The 22,818-nt window shown below is 43.6% G+C and overlaps 2 protein-coding genes across 2 annotated transcripts in view; both read left to right on the forward strand.

The window, feature by feature from the left end:
- The window catches only part of LOC139929162 (uncharacterized), a 383,413-nt gene that overhangs the window by 311,890 nt on the left and 48,705 nt on the right, over positions 1-22,818 (forward strand). The gene's annotated exons all lie outside the window — the stretch shown is intronic.
- On the forward strand, positions 1,485-19,348 carry onecut3a (one cut homeobox 3a). The gene is made up of 2 exons (XM_071921955.1): positions 1,485-2,526; positions 19,056-19,348. The coding sequence occupies exons 1-2, from the start codon at positions 1,485-1,487 to the stop codon at positions 19,346-19,348; spliced, it is 1,335 nt and encodes a 444-aa protein (XP_071778056.1).

Consider the following 22,818-nt stretch of genomic DNA (forward strand, 5'->3'; position numbering starts at 1 on the left):
AGAATTCTATTCCCTCGATCTTAATTTGCTCCTATATGGCATCCATATTGCGGACTACTGCAGTAGGCCCAACTTATCGATGGATCTCCTGATCCATACATACATTGACATTGATGGATTGCTGACCTGGATTGACGTCAGCAAGCAGCAAGTTTCATACAGAAGTTTGTGAGGCAAAATATTATATGAGAGTTAAAGAGGTTGAGTTACCTGATACGAAGGGGCCAAGCCCACAGGCTGGAGAAATGAAGCCCTCCATTTTGATTCACTAACATTTTCTACAGGAAACAAAATATGTGTTTGAAAGATTATTGACAAAACATTTGACAAATTTGATTGACACACAATGTCTCCTGTAAAGTTAGGCTATATACTTTAACCAATGTAACACGGGCTAATGGCTAAATTGTCTACTTTTCAGATTTCAAAAACACAGATAGTTTCGTAACTGACATGTCATTTCATTGGTTACCTAACTGGTAAATTGAAATGTGCTTTCAAACGTCATCAAAGCAAACAGCAGTCGATGATCTACTTTTTTAACCTCTTTAACTTCAGGAAAAGGCAATCATTCGGCATTTTCAAACAATTAATGTATAAATAATTATCATAGTAGGCAAATGTCATGTAATGTAATCATCAGATTGAATTTTAGGCTGCAGAATCAACGATATTTAAGCCGCGGAGATTGCAAGCTGTAGGATCGCCTACTCCTCAAAGCAGGGAACTGTATTAAGTTAACAAGATGTGGTTTTCTTATTACACTCGTGGTGTTATGTGACACATGTCAATTAATATTTAACCTTTAAGAAAGGAATCACATGTGTTGCTGGCGCCATGTCAAGCGGCTTTATCAGGGAAAACAAGGAGCAAGTCGCTCTTATCCAAGACTAGCCATCGGAAGGTAAATGTTGCACATACAGCAAAGGATTGCAGCTGTGCTGAAGATAGGGCGCCTCTGTCTTATCTTAACAAATGTCTAATGCAATCTTTTTTGAGGAATTTGAGGTTCAGTTTGCAACATGAACAAACCTCTGTCTCTTCCACAGGGGCCCGTGACGTCAGATTGGCCCCAGACAGAGTGCACGAGAGCGAGCATACACCACGAGAGCGCGCACATGTGCACAGGCACGGTCCCATCTTGACATGAGCGCGGGCACGTCAATATACACACAGAGAGCAGAGCAGCGCTTTGGGTATAGTAGAAGGTGCTCTACAGCGAATGAAATACAAGCAGGCGCAGACACCTTCCCACAGCGAGCAGCGGTTTGTGGCACAGTTCTGTGGCGGCCGGGACCCGATCTTTTAAAACCATGCTGGATTGACTGCAGAGAGGCAACTACAATCAATGGCTTGGCTTTGAAATCGTTCAAAATTTATTGGAAAGGAGTGTGAGATAGAGCGAAAGTGCGAGAGGGAGAGAGAGAGAGACGCGAGCGAGCGAGAGAGTGGCGAGAGGGGTGGAAATAAAGATCCTTTCAACGATGGAGCTTACAATGGAAAACATTGGAAATCTGCACGGTGTATCTCACTCGCATCAAACGGGCGACTTAATGAACTCCCCACACGCACGCCAGTCCTCGGCGTCGCATCGGAACTTGGTGTCGCACGGACGGTCAGCCATGGTGTCCAGTATGGCCTCGATATTAGAGGGGGCAGGGGACTACCGCACAGACCACGCTTTGTCCGCTCCCTTGCATCCCGCAATGACCATGTCGTGCGACTCCGGGATGAGCTTGAGCAGCACCTACACCACGCTGACGCCGCTGCAGCACCTGCCTCCCATATCCACCGTTTCGGAGAAATTTCACCATCACCCCCACCCACATGCTCACCATCATCCGGCGCACCAGCGACTTGCAGCCGGGAACGTTAGCGGCAGCTTCACTCTGATGAGGGACGACAGGAGCCTCGCCTCCATGAGTAACCTGTACGGCCACTACCCCAAGGAGATGTCAGGCATGGGGCAGCCTCTGTCCCCTCTGTCCAACGGTCTTGGGTCTTTGCACAACTCCCAGCAAACTCTCGGCGCCTACGGTCCTGGAGCTCACCTCTCCAACGACAAGATGCTCTCGTCGGGAGGCTTCGAGTCCCACGCAGCCATGCTGTCCCGGAGCGAGGAGCACCTGGCCCGGGGTCTCGGGGGCCACGGAGCTGGGCTCATGACATCGTTGAACGGCATACACCATCACAGCCATCCGCACTCTCAGGCGAACGGGTCCATGCTATCAGATCGGGACAGGCAGACAGTGGTGGGAGGCGGGCAGGGAGCTGGGTCGGGGCAGGTGGAGGAGATAAACACCAAGGAGGTGGCACAACGAATAACAGCAGAGCTCAAGCGCTACAGCATCCCCCAGGCCATCTTTGCCCAGAGGATCTTGTGCCGGTCCCAGGGAACTCTGTCTGACCTGCTGCGGAACCCTAAACCGTGGAGTAAACTCAAGTCTGGCCGGGAGACGTTCAGGAGGATGTGGAAGTGGCTCCAGGAGCCCGAATTTCAGCGGATGTCAGCGCTCAGGCTTGCAGGTGAGTGAGGAGACAGCTCCCAACCTGAGTGATGTGGAGGGATCAATTAGAAGTCAATGTGGCGAGACTGTCAATAGCTGCTCAAACAGACATTACTAGAAGTTATTAGTCGATGGCATCGAGTAAAACTTCATCATGACAGTTGGGGTGTTAAATGTTGGGGGAAATCTATATTTTGATTGATGTTACAATCCATGATAGTGTAAACAGACGCTGTGCAACACTGGTAGTGTAAAGACAAACGTTAGACTTATAAACAAAGGAGAGGAATCGGGTCACATCTTTCAACAAACCAAAGCTCCAACAAACCCAGTCTGATAGACCTGTTTGTTTTTACGCAGACATATAGCAATTTTACACACGGACACACACACACATCCTCTCTCCCTCTCTCTTTCTCCCCCCCCCCCCCCTCTCTCTCTCTCTCTCTCTCTCGCTCTCTCTCTCTCTCTCTCTCACACACACACACACACACACACACACACACACACACACAGAAAGAGGATGAGAAAGAGAGCACAAAGGAAATCAAAGCAGGATGTGAATCAAATTGACTGAATCATACAGCTATTATTTTAACTGTAAAACGAGGCAGTGATTGAACCTTTGACAAACCTCACTCCGTCCTTACATTGTGAGATCAATGCAACTCAAATATCCAGTTTTACTTTGGACTTACATGTATCAAACAGACCTGGTACTTTGGCACTTCCCCTGTCAAATAAGCGAGTCGCAAACAAGGATCGTCTGAGGCCTGGCCAAAGAGTCAGGGGAGCATGACCTCCCATGGATCAATATTTCAGGTCCCGGCGTCCCCTTTCAAAGTAGCGCACTGATAAATGATCGATTTGGAACTGAAAGACAGTGACACAAACAGATGCGTCTTTCTCTGGCCTGTGCTGAGCATTGGGCCTATTCATTGGCCTACGACACATGCTGTCCTCCATACTCATACTATGGAATATATACCCATATATATTGTCTCCACACTTGGTTTAAGGCATGTCTAGCCATTTGTAATTGTGGAATTGTTTTCTTCGTGGTTTGTGAAATCATATATGTGAATGCATATATTATATGTTCATATTTGCCTGCAGAAAGACAGCATTGGTAGTCACCAAACAAATCTGAAAGGTTAACAAAATGGGAATCCCTTCAGTTCAGTGGGGTAAAGATGTAGGCATATACTGTGGAAGGCTTGCACACCACATATCTCTCTCTCTCTCTCTCTCTGTCTGTCTGTCTGTCCGTCTGTCTCTGTCTGTCACACGCGCGCGCACGCACGCACACACACACAAACACGTTGACGTCTCCTCTCCCCTTAGATTACGTTTATATGTCTAAAATGCGAGCAGTTTTCTCTAACGTAGATAACTCATTTTATAACACGGTTTTCTGAACGTTGCAGCTCTTCCCTCCATCGCTTTGATTATTTATTGAGCAAAGAACCAGGCAGTGAGAGAAACGCTGTGATGTGAAGTCAAACAGCCCACGCCAAAAGATTAGTTGCTCTCTTTAAAACCTCTAACACTTGCAGCCTGATTAACTAGACTTAAATGAAAACGAGGGACGTCGCAATAGGGTTAAAAACAGAGATGGGAGTGAGAGGTCCCCTCTCATTGATGTTTGTGTAAAGGCCCCGTTTAGACGTGCGCTTCCAAACGTCAATCAGCGCTTCTGTGTCGTATTTCAGCGGACAGTTCAATTAAGCAGATATAGTGGCATATTTTAGTTCCAGTCAATGCCCTATTGAAAAGCACTTAATGGCATGTAAATTGTTCCTTTGCGCATTTAGTGGGGTTCTGGTAAATAAAGATTTAAACACTCCACAATTGTCTCTTTAAGTGCCACTGCTGTTAAAGCTAATTGGGCAGTGGGGTTTTATATCTTCCACACCCCACACCAGGATAAAACCCTCCAATTCAATTGACATATGGCACTACAGTGGCACAGCCCTGCAGGCTAGGCATGCACTGGATGCCCACTGTATGTTTTAATGTTTTCAGCGTCAGCCTATTGTGTGTGTGTGTGTGTGTGTGTGTGTGTGTGTGTGTGTGTGTGTGTGCGTGTGCGTGCGTGTGTGTGTGTGTGTGTGTGTGTGTGTGTGTGTGTGTGTGTGTGCGTGTGTGTGCAATACGTGGAGGTCCGATGTAGCATATAGACTATTGGCTTCTACGTTTGTGGAATGGAAAATGGGGCTCACATCTTATCATTTGTTAATTTGATCAGTGACGTTAACAGTTACCAATTATCATTTTGATTGACGCGATTATGATTCTAATTACTATCTAGCTGATAGGATAGGCCTACACATTTTATTAATATTTTTTTTTTCATTTTCCTTTCCTTTTGTGTAACACTGGGTTTCAGGCGCATATTGTTGTGTGTTGTGTGCTACCTGCTGTCTCAGGCTCTCAGGGAAAAACACTTGGGCAAAATGACAAATGACTTGTATGTAAATGGCTGGGGCAACATTTTACTTATTGCATTTAAAATCACCATTATCCGCGGTGCGCATGTGGGCTGGGAGTGGGAGTTGGGGGGTTTGTGATGCTGAAAGGGAGGCTGGGCAATACTCGGTCGGCCACATCAATCAATAAATTCAAATTACTATTCCAAATTCATCACAGTCACACAAATCAATGCAGCTGCCCTGCTTAGCTAATGTGAAAATGCCAGTGTCTGCACACTCACATGACAATCCGGTCCTGAAACGAAAAACAGAGCAGAGATAGGCCTATAGGCTACAGTGTTATTAGGGGGAATCTGTGCCCTTCACGCTTAACGTCTCCTAATGCAATGAGGGCAACGCTTACAGCGACCTACTAGCTTCCCCACCTATTATATTCTCCCATTCCATGTCCAAATACAAAGTGCGAATATGGGATATGTGACATAAAACCCAGGCCAAGCACACCCTTCATCCTTTGGAGGGATTTCTAAGTATTTACAGTCTTTAGTATTTTACAAAAGCAAATGTATTTTAAATATACATAAATATGCAGCATCCGTATAAAGCTAGACTTTTAATAAACAAGAGATTGTAAGAAAGACACGGGCAAAGAGGGGTCTGGGAGGCATTTAAAGATCGCATTAACGATGAAAACAATTCGTCTTTGCATCTGTGTTGAATTCCACACTCCATCTCAATGTATTTGGTCGGGTCAATAGAGCCCTGATCGATAAGGATAGCCAGTGCATCTATCAATTATCCCGCCTCAGCACTCTCTCCCATTGGTCTCTCCCCCGGAGCAGAGGGGGAGGCAGGAGCCGGAAAAGGGGGAAAGAGGGTAGCTGTAAAAAAAAAAAAAAAAAAAAAAGAAACGCTATTGCACACCTTTTTCTTTCTCTCTGCTGTAATCATGTTACATTTGTTGAGTGGAAAGCACGCTCACTCTCAATATGCCCTTTGGGGTTTGGGTTATACAATCATCCGGGTAGTGAACATGTATTCACCACTAACACGTCCTTCCAGACAGATGCTGGAGAATACAGAAAAAAAAAAACACGAATAATTCAATCATACTGCCAAAAGCCCCGTGCGTAAATGGCGCGATAGATTTCACAGCAGTATTAAGCAGTGCTGTTTTTCTGCAAATCCGATTGTATAAACATCTAAAGACTGTAATAATTCATAGCCTACATATTTCCCCCCTGTAACAGTAATGTTGAGAACTGCGCGTGCCATGGCATGCCAAGGTCCTTTTCCCCTCAAAAGCGCAGTTGGCTCATTATCATTTGAATGGCCAGAACACGCGCCGGGGTGTGTAGGTCAGACCCACAAGACCCAGAGAAAAAATTGTGGAGAATGAGGGTGGGAGGCCTCTATTCATCTTTCAATGGACTACAAGCCGTTTACAAAAGCTTAATCCTGGAGCACCCTCCTCCCCTCCCCAGTCACGGTGCGCCCTTTCGCCTCCACGCGTGCATCACCGCAAAGCCAATCTCCATCTTTCACTACTAAATATATTTTTATTGACCTGACCAAATAATTCCCCACCCTCTTTGCTTCGCCTATTAGCTATGCCCTTAAGTTTACCAACCTTTTAGGCTGACGTTAATCACTCAGAGTTAAATTCAGTGTACGTTGCATTAAGTAGTATCAAGCTGATGTAACTTATATGAGGATAGGGTCTTTTAAAGGGGGAAAAGGCATACATGAGTAGTTTTCTGAGCATGAATTGATTTTTGCTTGTATTGGTGGTTGTTTGCCTTATGATGATCAGTTTTCCCATCTTATTATTTATCACTACAACACTGCAGAGCATATAACAGCATATAATCTACATGTTCATGCCCCTAGGTTTCACTTGAAGCAAGGCGCTGTCCAGAGTGCTGAAATATTCGGCAATCTAAACTGAACCGTGTTGTCTCTGTTTTGAGGACAGTTCAAGGTGGTAAACTGGAGTTGTAGGCTACTAATACATAGATAATAGCCTTCTTGTAGGCCCCAAACACCATTATTTCATCCAACAGCTTACACCCAACGATCAATATCACAATCACGTCATTCTCGCAGTCCCGTGGGCTATGTTACCCTACTTTCCAGTTCAGGGCAAAACCAACTGAGGTTTCCATTCAAATCACATCTCGCTCTTTTGGGATTTATCTGAAATAATACGAACTGGAAGACGGTTTATTTTTGGTCTAAAGCTACTCACCAAAATAAACAAGAGAAGCAAAAAAAATTGTCATGAGTGGTGTTGTTTTGGTCACTTAAGCCAAGATAATGGGTTTAATTGGATAGGGTATTAAGATGTGATTGATGCGGGATCATCTAAAACAGGCTTTTTCATGAAGAGATGGCTTGATGTTAGCCTGCGAAATGATCGATTGGTACTTTAATAATTGATGTGTGAGGGGAAGATAGGGGAGTAAACAGTGCAGCTGCGGTTTCAGAGTCTCGTTGTTCGTTAAGCACAGCAACGTGTGCTGTAAATACTGAGACACACATGTACACACATCGCCTTTGAAATCCTCTGGTGGGTGAGCAACAGCCATTTTCTTAAGGTTATACCTTTAGGCTATTTTGTTTAAATCCCGGCTTCAGTGTGAAATGACATCTCGTACTTTGGATCATTATCTGCGACCCAGAGTGGACAGATTGGATGTGTGTACTGGAGGGTAAACCCACTTAAACTCAATTTACCCGCATTTATTATTGCAGAAGGGAGTTTACACACATCTCAGGCTGACAAATCCTCATGGTGTAAAGGGATCGTGTGCATCATAGCAAGCAGCATCTGATGTAACTTACATGAAAATGGGGGAAAACACACAAATGATTGCCTTTCCTAAAATATAATTGATTTTTGTTTATCTAAGTGGTTGTTTGCCTCGTGATGATCACCGACTGGAGGTCATAGTTTACCTACCTTTGTATTTACCACTACACGACTGCATAGCATCGGCCTATATCATAGCATACAGCCTGCATGTCGCCTCCCCGTTTCTTCTCTCCCGTGTGTATGTGATCGGGATATAGAGTGCGTCTGCGCCATACACATTGTTAAGGCCGATCTGGCGAGCCCTGAATCTGTATCGATTTCCATTCCCCGGCCTCTCCTTTCCATCTCTGGAGCTGCGCCACGCAGCCATACAACCCCCTCCGTCCCCCTCCATCTCCGCCATGCAACACCATTTCTCCCATTAACAGCTCAGCCTTCATAACACACAACAGAATGACTAATAAACGCATGCTCTTACACCGGCTTGTTGCACACCTCGCTGCATGCTATGAGACAAGCCTACACAGTCAGGCATTTGAGAGCTTTAGTGTCAATATTTCTGAGATTGTGACACAGTAGAAGGATACAATTTCATTACAAAGTCATTCTAGTTATATATCCCAACCACACTGTTTCGTCGTGGCTACGTCAGCCTTAATATTCAAAATAATGTAATTTGAATAGAAGTCAGATTAGTCTACAGTGCAGCAACAGAGGCAGGAGGTTTCCTGCATCATCATCCATTTCTCTTTCTGCAAATGGAAGCATCGCACACACACACACACACACACACACACACACACACACACACACACACACACACACACACACACACCTCTTTCCAATTCACACGGGGGGCGTGCTTGGCAATTATAAATGCAGTAGAGGTCTGGACTCTGTACAGTCTAGAATACCGTCTCTTCTATTTTAGATGATCAATTCCTACGCTACTCCGTCGCCCCCTCGCCAAACCGGATCGATAGGAGAGAATGACCTTTAAATCAAATTGCTGGCAGAGTCGACTGAATACACGCGGCTAGCATCAAAGGGTTAAATGGCACTGCGCGCGTCCCCTATCCAAGCAAAAAACACAAATTGTGCGCGTAAACCACTTAGGATAATCATAATGAAATCATATTATTCATCTTTGCTCTGTGGAGTCAGATGGCGGCACAAAGGGTTTTGGAGTATTAGGTGAACGCCATGCAGGTTTGCATGCAACGACGCCTAATGTAGACTAAACCTGAACAAAACCACACTGTGGCTTTTGACCCGGCGATAATCAGAGGCTACGGTGGTTTACATAAGACTCACAGCAAATTGATGGTTCCAAAGAGCAGGCTGCTGTGCAATTAAAAATGTTGACCAAAGCACATCAGCAGCTCATTGTGTCGACGGAGCCTGCTGTTATGTAATGTCAGGTCTACCCCCAAAAACAAAACAATTTCTGCTCCGTGCGTTCTGCTGCATGCCTGCACTGGCCTGTACCCGACCTGCATGGTTATTAACAGGTTATATGTTGTTCTTATATGGAAGTGTAGCGAAGTAGGTAATTCTGCGATCACCAATCAGAAAAGTAGGGGAAATCACCCTCTCTAAATATCAGATTGAAGTTGAATTATCCAAACATTAGCCTGTTCGCCTCCATCCCACGAGTCATATTTTTGTTTTTTATCGAGCAAAATTACTTGAACTCCGGACATCAACACTGTTCCCCTGGGCATTCACAGGAGAGAGTACTGAGTTTGCCTGATTTTTTAAGATAAGATGCAAGTAATAATGATACTTTTGAAATTAGTAACGAATAATGCGTAAGGGATTACTTTTTTTGGAGTAACGAGCCCAACACTGGCAATAAATCTCCGGCCACTGGCGCTGAAACAGCAGTGAAGCAGCGGCGTCTCCGTCGCACTGGCTGCTTATCTGACGCCCTGACAGCCCATCGCTTATTAAAGGCCCGATAATGGCTTGTTTAATGCGCAGGCTAAAGAACACAAGGCAAGGACAATGTCCGCGCAATTAAAGGAAAGAAAAGGCACGTATCCAATTCAAGACTCTAAGGTACACTGCAAAAAATCTTAACAAGTCCTTTAGTCTCGCATTCAGTCTTCAAATCTCGATTTTCTTAAACCGAGTGAAAAACAATGGAGACAGATCATTCCACTTGCTTCCAACGCAGAGTCACGTGTTCCAGGAATTTTCTCGAAACAAGTGGCAATTTTAAAATATATCTATAAAAATAAAGCAGCCTAAGGCAGATCACTCCACTAGTGTCAACAAGAAAACACGAGACGATTCTTGAAACATTTTTTTTTTTTCACTGGAATAAAATGAAATTGTCTCACCGCACTGGCAGATTTTTTCACTTGTTTTAAGAAAAGCGAGATTTTAAGACCAAACACAAGATTAAATCACCTTTTGCAGTGTAGAGAGTGAAGACTAGTTTGCTTAATTAGACATTTAGCACCTTACAGGCTCCTGCTGAAATCCAGCAGTCTGTAACCTGTCTGTCAATCTATAGCCCAACGGAAGCATCCCATTAATTATTGGTTATCCCACAATTGGTACTACGTCTGCCACATAAATGATTTGTCTATGCATGAGTCGTGAAAACAATCAAGTAACCGTACAAATGACAGTATTTTGTATAAAATCTAGTATTTAATAGTCGCAAAATTTGTCTACGACCTTGCCGGGCCTTTTTTTGAAATGGAGCCTACAGATGGTTTGATATGGAACCTCTGTCAGCCTTTCTACAGGGTCGATCACAACAAAACCGCAATCACACACACACACACACACACACACACACACACACACACACACACACACACACACACACATGCAGCGCTTACCGTACCCACAGATGCAACCCGAAACTCCGGTTGGGCAAACCCACACAAATCAACAAAGGAACAAAACGACTGTGAAATCAATTGATGAATGAATCAATGTTAGCCCATATACCTTTTGTATTACATGGTAATAAATATAACGAAGAGGCTGTAAGCTATTCTCAAATTAGTCATTCGGTGTTTGATTTGGCCCGCGTGCCTTTCTGAGCCGATATGAAACACTGTCTGATTATGACTGTTTTCTTTTGAAGTATTCACGATTTCTGTCTGTGCAGAGGAACACTGGCAATTTGGACTTCCTCTCAGGCAAGCGTGCGCGCGTGTGTGCGTCTGTGTGTGCGTGTGTGTGTGTGTGTGTGTGTGTGTGTGTCTGGTTGTGTGTGTGTGTGTGTGTGTGTGTGTGTGTGTGTGTGTGTGTGTTGAAATATTTATTTGTAGGACACGCAAAACAAAACAAAAAAATACTATAGGCTTTAATTTCTTATTTTTGCATGAATGCCATTTGTAGGACGCATTTTGATATTTGCTTTATCTCGACTTTTTTTCTTTTACACCATCAGACTATTGTGTAGTACACTTCACGATTATTAATATTATTATTATTGCTGTTATTAGTATTAGTAGGCTATTGGTATTTGTATTAGAATTAATATTATACATATTATTTCTGTGGTATAATGTTAATTGTTATTGCACACTATCATATCTATAAAAATTACCCTTTGAGAGTATAGCGAACTGTAGCGACTCACCATAGTCTAAAAAGAATTAGGCAATTCTGGTTTTACTAACTTTATTTGTAATAGCAGATATTGATAGAGCTTAACGCTCAATAAAAAATGAACTTTGAAAAAATAAATAACCGTAACAGATCCAGCATCAGTGCTACGAAATTAGCCAATCTGGTGATTTGCAGCTAATGTCGGTCTGCACACACACATAATAAAAACACTTTATTTCTTGCAGCCTAATATGTTTTGTTTTGCAGTGGGGAAAACAGGCCATATAAATGCAATTAGATTTTTGCAATAATGGTCAGGTGAGGACATTTCTGTTAAGTCTCACTCCAAATTATCAACTGAGAACTCTATTGAATTGAAACCCGAAAATTCCTGCAAATTGAAAAAGTGTCTCCCCATGGATAGTAAACAATGTGATCTAACTGCAGTCTGTGAGGCGCTGATGGCTCGGGCGTTCGCTGATTCCCCAGCGGCTTCAGAAATTAGCGAAGAAGTGACAGCTAAAGCGCACGCTGACATTTGAAGAATATTAATATTTTTCGGTATGAACTCGGATCAATCCTACTGTGGAATTTAAATCTACATCTCTACACCTTATCATGAGCGGTGGTGTAAATAAAAAAGATAGGTAAACTTTGACGTAAAGTCGGTGACCATCACGAGGCATCTCAACAGCCAACAAAAACAAAAATCGATTATATTTTTTAGAAATGTTTTGTTTCCTTAAAAGACCCTTTTCTTTTACAACATAAGTTTGACAACGCTTGATGTGAATTATACATTTACCTCATACAGATTTGTGTCAACATTAAAAGGTGGGTAAAGTCTGTATGGCAAATAAAAAGGTGTTTAAAGTGAGTTTGGGTGCGGGGTTTCCTGGCACCGGTTTCAGATCAGCATCGACCCCAGACAGGCCGCGCGCCCAGGCCTACATGCGGATCTATTGATTGGCCACATAGCCTCACCACCCTCTGCTCGCCCACTTTAAATCCGACCGAGCAGACACACACACACACACACACACACACACACACACACACACACACACACACACATACAGCCCACTGAGCCAGCTTTCACACGCTCTGATATTTATTCATTGTCCAGTGAGGTTATTTGTTTACTTTTAACGGTTATTATTCTCTATCAGGCCTATAGAGAATATAGAGAATATAATAGACAGTAATTCTTATGACTTTCAAATTAATGAAAAGGTTCTAAAATTAGATGAAAAAAAAAAGACACCAACTCCTTCAAATTATAGTTTTAAAGTATGAGTGGAGTAAAGTTATGGATAAATTCTTCTTTGTTTTTGAAATATTGACTTACGGATTTCGGGCACAGTAGCACAATTTAGGTCTATGCAAACTGGATTTATCACATTGGAATGAAACCTTTCAATTACAATTAAATACAATTACTGACTAATATTATGTTGGTCTTTACACGAGTGTCTGTCTAATTTTGTCAAATGATCGGAACTCATTTACGATAAAATACTGACAGACTGTGGAAAGAAGAGACAGTAGTGAACCTGCACCTGTTGTTCAGGAGCCACATGAGGGGAAAACGAAACCGTCTGTAGAAAATAAAGCATCATGATCATTACCGCTATCACGCATAACTGGTCGAAGCAATTATGAATGAAATCAATGATAATCATAGATAATAGAGTATAATTCTAACGGTGAACCCTCTCCTACAAATAAACGGCACAGAGCACACTACTATTAACTTGGCAAAAAATAATGCAGGTTAAAATTAAGTCACACAGTTCTCTCAATCATGCTCTTAAATGGCTGAATGCCTTTCATTATCTAAAAACTCATAAGGAGCGTGATGATCACAAGCAGCAATCTTTATTGATTATTGAATTTTTCGGTGCTCTGCAGTTTCTTAGGTTTTATCACTGGGTAGCTAATAACACACTGGGCTGTGGAAAACATAGCATCGAATAACAGGCTATTTCTTATGTGCAACATCCACAATAAAATAAAACACAGATATATAACCACACTATAATTGTCTGTTTTTGATATTTTTGTTCAAGATTTGAATTTCAGCCTATATGCATGGCTGTGATAGATGATATAAATCCGAAAAGCTAAAGGAAAACGTTGCTGGCAGACGACAGAAAGGACTAAGGTGGGATGTGGGCGAATCTATAACCGAGTTCAGGTTGAGTGTTATTGAAGTGGTGGAGAAATGCCTCGCAGCTGGGTCGTGGGGAAGGCAAACAAACAAATTGTGTCACTTTATCAGTATATTAACACCAATTCTCACTCATTACATTAAGGAGTATTGAGCTGGAAGTGTTTGGGAACTGGCGAGAGCTTGGCACTGCCCCGCAGCCTGAACGGAATAAATACTACTGTACAAAGAGCCTTTCAAATTGGGGCCGTGTCGATACACATGCTATCAATCTTTTGGGCAACAGCCTATGCGAAAAGTAACAAAAACATTGCTTAATAAATGGAAATGCAGCACCTTTTAAAGGGAGCAGCTCATAGGATTGCAGTAGGCTATATTGCCCAATCATGCTTCTTAACGGGAGCTAAATGGCTGAATTTGGAAAATAGTGCAAAATCAGTAAAAGCAAACCGGCCCTGTATGAATTAGTGAAGATAGGATTGCCTGTGTGATCTTGCTGCAGTGTGTGTATAAACGCGCCGAACCGCAACCAGTAAACTTGTTTATTGGTAAATTAATTAAATGAATCATTTAAGGCCATATCCGTCCACTTCGTAGGCTATCTACTTTACATGAAACACAGACGGGGCTTCAGGTGAATTTCAAGCCAAGATTTGATTTTGGAAAGCAAATTGAGGAGCAAATGATCGAAAACACACGGGTCATTTTGGATGCAGATGAAATCGTGATTTCAACAAACACTGTAGGTACAATATTAGCCCGTTTGACATTCTCATTATGAGTGGAAGGGCAGCAATGATCAATAAATGATTAATGCTCAAAATGGACTCACGTCTTCAATGAAAAGCAGAAGACACTCCCTACCGCAGGCGTGTGACCAAAAGACAAAGATAAGGGTCAGCAGTCACAGAAAATGGAGAACAGGTACAGCAGATGAGGTGTGTGTGGGGTCATTTTGGTAATTTGGTTATTTTACACTCCAACCTTTTTGATTTGAGTGTCTCCCCCCCCCCCCCCCCCTCCCCTCCCCGATCCGGGGAAGCTGTAAAGAAAGCTGGATCATCACGTTTCCTTCCCAGTGTGTTTTTGCGTCTCCACCCCTTCATGAATCTCCTCTCTATCCCCCCCCCCCCCCCCCTCCCCCTCCAAGGCATAATTAATTGGACGAACTGAATTTCACACACGAATTATTCACGAATCTATCGATCGATATTGAACACCCAGGGCCTTTCTCTTAACCTCTCTTGGTTTGTCGTGAAGCAAAGAATATTAATGTCATCAGAAAAAAAAAATATAAGTTTTGCTTACCGCTTGGATATAAATATAAAGGATAATTTCGAAATCCGTCATTAGGGGATTTGATGTGTTTTAGAGAAATGACAATATCACTGATTTCTTTACATGATTTTGTTTTAAATCCTGATCTAGGACCAGTTCATTCCACAGTGGCCCTTCACTGACATTCATGAAGATTAATTGAGTCCCTTCTTTGTATTCCTGCGAAAATAATAATAGTCTACAGGCCCAAAGGTAAATAAAAAATGTTAATAAAAAAGGGAATTAAGACCAGGTTCATCAGCCTTTGAAACCTTGTGAGTAGCCTAACCCACATTGGATCCATTCAAAGTAGGCCAACACATGTTCAACAACAGTGAGTTATAGAAATTACACTCTCTTCTACCCGTGTCCTGCCAGCAGGGTGTACACCTCCGAGGACTGAGAAAACACTCGGCACCAAAATAGGATTTCTGCACTTGTCCAGCGTGGGCTGTTCTTTGTGCATGAGTTTATGTCCGTCTCTGTGCTCGGTGCCTACTGTAGCTCTAAAAGCTGCAATGATCGATTTTTTTTCTTTTCTACGCCGAGCTTGGTTCAGTAATCAGGGCCCCCTTCCTCACCGATCGATCGATATTGATTACTAAATCCAGCGCCTGTAGCAAAGGCAGCGCACTATGGCGCCCCGTGCAGCCGGGCCACAGCGAGAGCGACACCTACCGACCGAGAGGCGCCACAGCAAGCGCTCCATTACATGGCAGGACGTGACTCACCACTGAAATGATGTGGAGAGACAAGGAGAGAGAGGCTTGTTTTGTCTGAGCTTGTTTTGGACGCAAACCTACAGAGACACTCCTCTTCTGGCCCTGCAATGTTTTTCAGACAGGCTCGGGAGAGACAGATTTGTGAGGGCAAGATTTGTTATATTAAAAGATTTGTTATTTTAAAAGTCTGTTCAGATTAAGGCTCAAAAGGGGGGGAAAAAACAAGTCCTAACAATTCTATTTAAAAATATTTCTTGCCTGCGCTAGCATTAGTCTTCCTACTGTAGCCTTTAAATGTAGTTTCTTCACATATTGACTGGATGAAAACAAGATGATATTGAAGCTTTTTTTCATAGACTTGTAATACTTAAAAAGCAAATCTGTAATTACTTTAGAATAATTCTCTTCCTGTAACAGGATGCATGTTGATTTTTTTTGTTTTTAATACACAGTGTGACCATAAGATATTTTATGAAAAGTCAAAAGGATGTTTTCTAATTAACACCCACCACAAACTACATAGCAGAAAGTAGACTCAAGTCAAGTCAAGTCAGTTTAAATGCACTTAAAAAGCTCCTTTGTCATTTCCAGAGAAAAATAAGGTATCATCGCAGATAAAAACAAGAGATAATAGCAAGACAGAACAAACACATCATAAGGTAAGGGCCAGAGCTTGAGTGTGTGTGTGTGTGTGTGTGTGTGTGTTGTGTGTGTGCGCGTACACGTATGCATGCCTGTGCACACCCACACGTGTGAGTGGAAATGAAAGCACAGACAAACACCATGGCAGTGCCCAGGAGAAAAAAGTAAATAACCGTCTGCGGGGAAGGAAACAAAGGGAAATGAATGGCTGGTAAGGAAAGAGTTAATGTTAATTGGAAGCTGTAGTAAATAAAGGGAATTTGATTCTGGACTTAAATATTGAGATCTGATTAAAATTTTCTAACAGTGAAAAAAAAAGCAGGAAGCTTGTTCCAAAAGCAGGGTCCCCTAAGGAAAAAGCACGGCGCCCATCGAAATATATCAATATATATTTCCAAAGATATTGCAATCATTTTGATGAATAACATGAATCCATGTTACAGTTTTGTTTGTTACAGCCAGTATTTGTCCCTGAGGGGGTTATATTCCACTTGATATGCTTTCTGTTTATATGTGACTGTATGTTAATGTCACCAGAACACATGAATGTTGAGGCTTTTAAAGTGCTTCTTATAAAATTATATTCAGAGTAACGTCAACAAAGAATTACATTACATTATGTCATTTAACAGACTTCACAGACTATCACTTTTTGTCCAAAGTGACTTACAATACGTACATTTTGCCAACAAAAAGACAATAATACATGGTGGATGTGAGGTATATACAGTATATGGTGTATATGTGAGAGCTTTTTGTGACTGTAATGAAAGCTGAAAGCTGTAATGTGCTGTGGCATCTGACCTGCTGATGCTCAACACACTGTGACATTATGAATTATTTGAGCTGAAGTCCAAACCGTGAAATGACCTGATCATCATCATCATCATCATCATCATCATCATCATCATCATAACTACCCTCCATCACATAATAAATCATAGTGATATATATGATGATGCTACCTATACATGCAAGTGTGCATTTAGGCATACGTGTGTTATGTGTGCGCGGGCGTGCATGCGTTAGTGTGTGTGTGTGTGTGTGTGTGTGTGTGTGTGTGTGTGTATGTGCGTGTGTGCCTGTGTGTGATATACATAGCTGCAGTGTTGATGTGAAATATGAATATGATGGATGGGCCTGTGTGCAGGTTAGACATCTGTAGTAAACAGATTGGACTGCAATGGCTGATCAATGGGCTCTGTTCCACTGTAATTAGACACACAGCGCCACTGCTTGGCTCCAGCCACTTCAGCATAATCACAACCCCCCCCTGCACACACACACACACACACACACACACACACACAGAGGAAGAACATATGAGCACATGCAAGAAGACAAAATTCAGTGAAATTTTACACGTTTGCCATGTCCTTACATGCATTGAGACACACACACACAGCATGAGAGTGAGACATTGTTGAGGGTTAGCATGAAAAAAAAAAAAGTCAGAAGAAAGTATCAGACAATACCAGTGGCAGCAGCTGGAGACAACTCCACAGGGATGACATCTCTCTCTCTCTCTCTCTCCCTCTGTCTCTCTCTCCCTGTCTCTCTCTCACTCCAATTTGTTCTTGTTTTATTGAGACAGTAGGGAAGCTGAGAGGGACACACAGTCCGTTCTGGCAGGATTCGATCCCAGGCCAGCAGGGGAGCATGTGGCTGCAGAGGTGGTGCCTTAACCTCTACACAAGTCTGCGCTCCATCTCTCTCTCTGGGCGCCGTTTCTCCCTTTTATCTGCACCTGTCTACTTCTACACTCTCACCCATCTCCTACAAATACCTCGAGTTACAACACGCTTACACTCTATACAACATTCTATTAACTATTAATTTCTCTGTTCACTGGCTACAACACCCCCCCCACCCCCCACCTCCATACACACACACCCTGCCGACCCCCACCCCCCAAAAGAGTACACTCGATGTGTTTTCTTTTGAAAATTGCTCTGTGTATGTTGCGGGGCTCATAGCAGTCGGTGCATGCACCTCTCGAGTGTTTGTGTTGGAGGGGAGTGGGTTATAAATACCCTCTCAGAGCTCAATAGAGTGGGCTCCAGTGGGCTCTGTTTGAAGTAGCAGACTGTAGACCTGCTGGGGGGGATTCTGACCTCAGTCCCTACAGAGAGCCCCCCAATTCCTACAGCAAAGTCGGTCAATATCTCTCTCTCTCTCTCCTTCACTCGTCCCCCCACCCCTCCCTCCTCTCCTCAACCCCTCTCTCTTTGGTTCTTATACACACAAATGCACACACACTTTGTCTCGCTCCACCTTTTCTTTCTCTCCCTCTCTCTCTCTTCCTCCAACCTTTTCTTTCCCTGTCTCTGCCCCTCCTCTGTCTCTCTCTCTCATTTCGACACACACACACACACACACGCACGCACGCTCGCACGCACGCACACACACACACAAAACGCTTACTTTTGTGCAACAGTCACTCAGTCCCCCATTGCGACTCAAACTGCATTAATATTGAATCAAACAGCAGTGTCTCCAGCTAGCAGGCAACAGCCAGTCCCACCCCCCCCACCCCATCTCTCTCTCTCTCACCGCAGGCTGGCTCCCTGTCTGCACTCTGCAGGATGGAAGGAATATTCCCACTGGGCAGGAGGAATGGATTAGCTTTAAATCAACTTTAATATGGCAATAGAGATGGAGCTGTAGAATCTCTCCTGGTGTATAAACTAGTTTTTATGTGTTTAAGTACTGGCTAATGATACATTTAGTTACTTTACCTCCCTCCACCTCCTATTGTCTTTATTTGGAAATGAAAAGAACCACTTTTGTATATTTACCTTGCTGTGTTTTTCTTTCCCCTCTTTGCCTCTCACTCTCATCCCCATCCCTCCCACCTCTGCCACCCGCTCCAAGCCTGCAAGCGCAAAGAACAGGAGCAACACAAGGACCGCAACATGGCGCCAAAGAAACAGCGCCTGGTCTTCACCGACCTGCAGCGCCGCACACTCATCGCCATCTTCAAGGAGAACAAGCGCCCATCCAAGGAAATGCAGATCACCATCTCCCAGCAGCTCGGCCTGGAGCTCAACACCGTCAGCAACTTCTTCATGAACGCGCGCCGCCGCTGTGTGGACCGCTGGCACGATGACCATGGCACCAGCCCCGGGCAGCCGGGCACATCGGCCACCACCTTCTCCAAGGCCTGAGAGGAGGAGAGGGCCTTCAGAGGGCCGGGGTCCCAGGTGGGAACGGCAGGCGTGGAAAATTGGTTGTGAAACCTGCCTACAACAACCCTACCTGGCCTGGACCATCTGGATGTGTCCTCTGCCTGAAAATCATTTGTGCCATGCAATCATCTCTTCGTCACTCAAAACCGCAAAATCTCAAGCTCTCACCTGAAATAAGCATAATCTAAAGGTGAATTGTGAAGTCAGGTCCACTCTACATCACTCCCATAAGGACAATCATTAATTCTGATGTTTTTTTTAAAATCATTTTAATGGCATCTTTGTCCCTGGCAAGTAAAGAAACACCAAAGATTTGATGTTTTCGTTGGACATTATCAGATTTATGCTGGCCTCCTTGACCACACTAGTAGCTACTGATTCTGCTTTTCTCCCAACTCTCCTCTTTGTGTCTGCCTCTTTACTCTCGTTCACATCCCCTCTACACCGGCACATGGAAGCAACAAGGGCAAAAGAGCGGCAATAAATCTGACAGAACAGCACATAGCCTTATTATCAAAGCCCCATCCTGCACACACAAGGCCATCATAAAGAAAACAACGCAGCCTATGAAAAAAACAACAAGGCTTTCCAGTCCTCCGCCTCTACCTCCCCCTCCTCCTGTACTCTCCTTCACTCCTTGGCCAAAGGTATTCCCTGATGGCCAGCCATTTCAGAGAGCAGCTCAGTCTGATCATACGGCAAACTAATGAATTGAAAAATGAATCGATGCAGACAGCAGAGAGAGCGGGGCCTTGACCCCTCCTGAAGGTGAAACTCAAGACGCTCGGCAGTAAAGATACTCAGGTCTGCCCGGCCCAGGTCTATATTTTTTGCACAGATGTTGGAGGCCTGTAGGGAGACTGTCATTGTCGTCGTTACTCTTAGGGAGCGAGCCTGAGCCCAGAGTCTGTGTTTCTCTGACCAACAGGAGAGGCGGGTGATATGTCTGGACATGCTCTTTGTTCTGCTGGGAGCTTTTCCTCTGATCAATAACTGAGCACCAAGCGACAACAACACGCTCGGGCATCCAGCCAACTGCATTACAGCTGCATAGGGAAAGCAGAATGTAAGAGGAGCACATGGAACCCAGTGGAGATGGGGACACAAAGGCCTCACAGCAGCAGCAGCAGCAGCAGCAGCACACCTCTCCCTCCCCAGTCTGCCTGTGCTGGCAGAGCAACAGTGCCCCCTGCTGTTAATAGCAGAGACCTGTATCCAGCATAGTAAAGAGGTTCAGAGCGGAGGAGAGGGAGGGAAGAGCCACTAGATGCTGAAGAGAAGTCATGGCACAACACATTCAGGCCCTCACAGCTCTTTGAAGGCAGATCAATAGCAAACCATTATCCTATTGTTGTTCCTCATCCAACCAGCACTGGTGAAGCCGGAGGAGGGGGATGGTTAAACTGAATGCTGAAAACACAGGGAAATAAAAGGCAGGGATTTAGCAAACCCAAATCTTAAACAATCCAGAAGATAGAAATACAGAAAATACACAATAACACAAACAGGTAGTAGAAAAGTACAACACAGTAGAACACACAACCAATAGAAAGGTACTGAGGGTTTTAGTAGATACAGACACATCTGAGGCGCAGTGGAGGTTTAATTTAGATTTAATTATTGAAAAACAACATTGGGAGGCTTCATATTTTGTCAAATCAATAGTTACAAACTCATAATCCAGATTCATCTTTCATCCATTCATTCATCCATCTGTTAGAAAAAAAATAGCTTTCAACAGATTTGATTAAAAGCAAATCTCCTGGATATTCCCACATGGGTTATCAGTAGCTAACCCAAACCTAACCACCACACTCAACTGTCAAAATGCTACAAGAATTAGTGCCAATGCTTACTGCCTTAATGCGAATCAGAGAATATGGTACTACGTTCACACACAGCTACAGTGTGCCCCTCTCCTACTGATGGTGGGCGGTGTGTGCCATAGCAACCAACAATCAACTTTTAACTGAATTAGAATATACTTTTTTAGTAAAACAAAAAATGAACCAGATTTTAAGGCATACAATACCAAACCTCAAATGACAAAGATACCACAAGTATGTGTTACAAATACAAAAATGTCTCCAACACATAACTGGACACATTTTGAAACAGAAGAAAATCTCTCTCTCATTCTATCTTTGGTTCTCTACCTCCTCTGTCCCTCTAACCCCATTGCCCCCCTATCTTTCTCTCTTCCTCTCTATATTGATGCGGGTATTTAATTAGTACCATAGACACAAAGTTTCTATTTCTTGTTACTATTGTGCTCTGTTGTGCATAAGTAAGGCACCTTGTTGATAAATCAAAAACGAAAAAGGAAGGACTTTTTAAAAGGAAAAAAGAGGGATGCAAGGACCGAGGCCAACGAAGGACATATTTTTTTGCATTCTATGTGAATATAGACTCGGAGGAGACATTTCCCATGAGAAAGAAAAAAAAACAAAAAAACAAAAAACAGGGAGCTGTTGAAGAGAAGAATACATGATGGACGCTTTCTCTCTCTTTTGGCATTTCATGTCAGAACTGTGGTACTTTCAGCCCCCTTTAAGCTGAGCCCCAAGAATGGGGTGTATGGAGGGGGACAAAACATGACCTCCAAATGTCCTGGCTGATTCAGTGTGTTTTACGGGAGGGTGGGGGGTAAAGCTTGGGACTCAATAGCTATCTGTATGGTCTTAAAATGCAACTGTAGCATTTCCAACAATGTAGTCAGATTAGCGGTGCCGATTAGATAAGAGATGGTCATTGTAGAGGAGTTGATCGGGGGGGTACTAACTAACTTCACGTTGCTGTAAGCAGTGAGTTAAAGTCACCAAAGGATGAGTTCAAATAGATTTGTGGTATACAGTTCAGCAAGCATAGGTAAATAGCTAGATTCAGCTCTAGGTATTAGGCTGACAAAATGACATTTGTTTGTAGTGAGAACCAATGTGGCTACCTCACTAAGCTGAGTGGTTTGTGAAACCGCCACTAATACCAAAGATACTCCAGCCTACCAGTCCCAAACTGCCTAGGGGGACACACACACCAAAAAGAGCCCCCCCTCTTTGCCCGATACTGTTACAGATAGACACACTGACTATATTCTACACACACACACATACACACACACATTTACAGCGCAGTCAGACTGCATCGTGCCACATACGAGGAGGTGGCTGCCTTGCAGATAGAGTTGAGTGCCTTTTCCCTTCAACCACGGGTGGGACTGCACTGGACACACACACACACACACACACACACACACAAACACGCGGGTGCATGCATATACAGTAGATGCACACCCATAGACAAACATGCATTCACATGCAGACGATACACCCATAATTGGATGGACAGAAAGGGGGGCCAAAGAGAGGGACACAGAGTGGGGGCTGTGTCAGCATTTTCTCCCATATTGACTTTCCATCTTGATACACTAGAATACAAGCACTTTATCATGT

Source organism: Centroberyx gerrardi, chromosome 9 (genome assembly GCF_048128805.1).
Source record: "Centroberyx gerrardi isolate f3 chromosome 9, fCenGer3.hap1.cur.20231027, whole genome shotgun sequence".
Taxonomy (NCBI): domain Eukaryota; kingdom Metazoa; phylum Chordata; class Actinopteri; order Beryciformes; family Berycidae; genus Centroberyx; species Centroberyx gerrardi.

What these genes read in the sequence shown, in the direction of transcription:
- onecut3a (XM_071921955.1), top strand. Translation starts at nt 1,485, where the DNA reads ATGGAGCTTACAATGGAAAACATTGGAAATCTGCACGGTGTATCTCAC. An exon ending in GTCAGCGCTCAGGCTTGCAG is followed by an intron (nt 2,527 to 19,055) that starts GTGAGTGAGGAG and finishes ACCCGCTCCAAG; the next exon opens with CCTGCAAGCGCAAAGAACAG.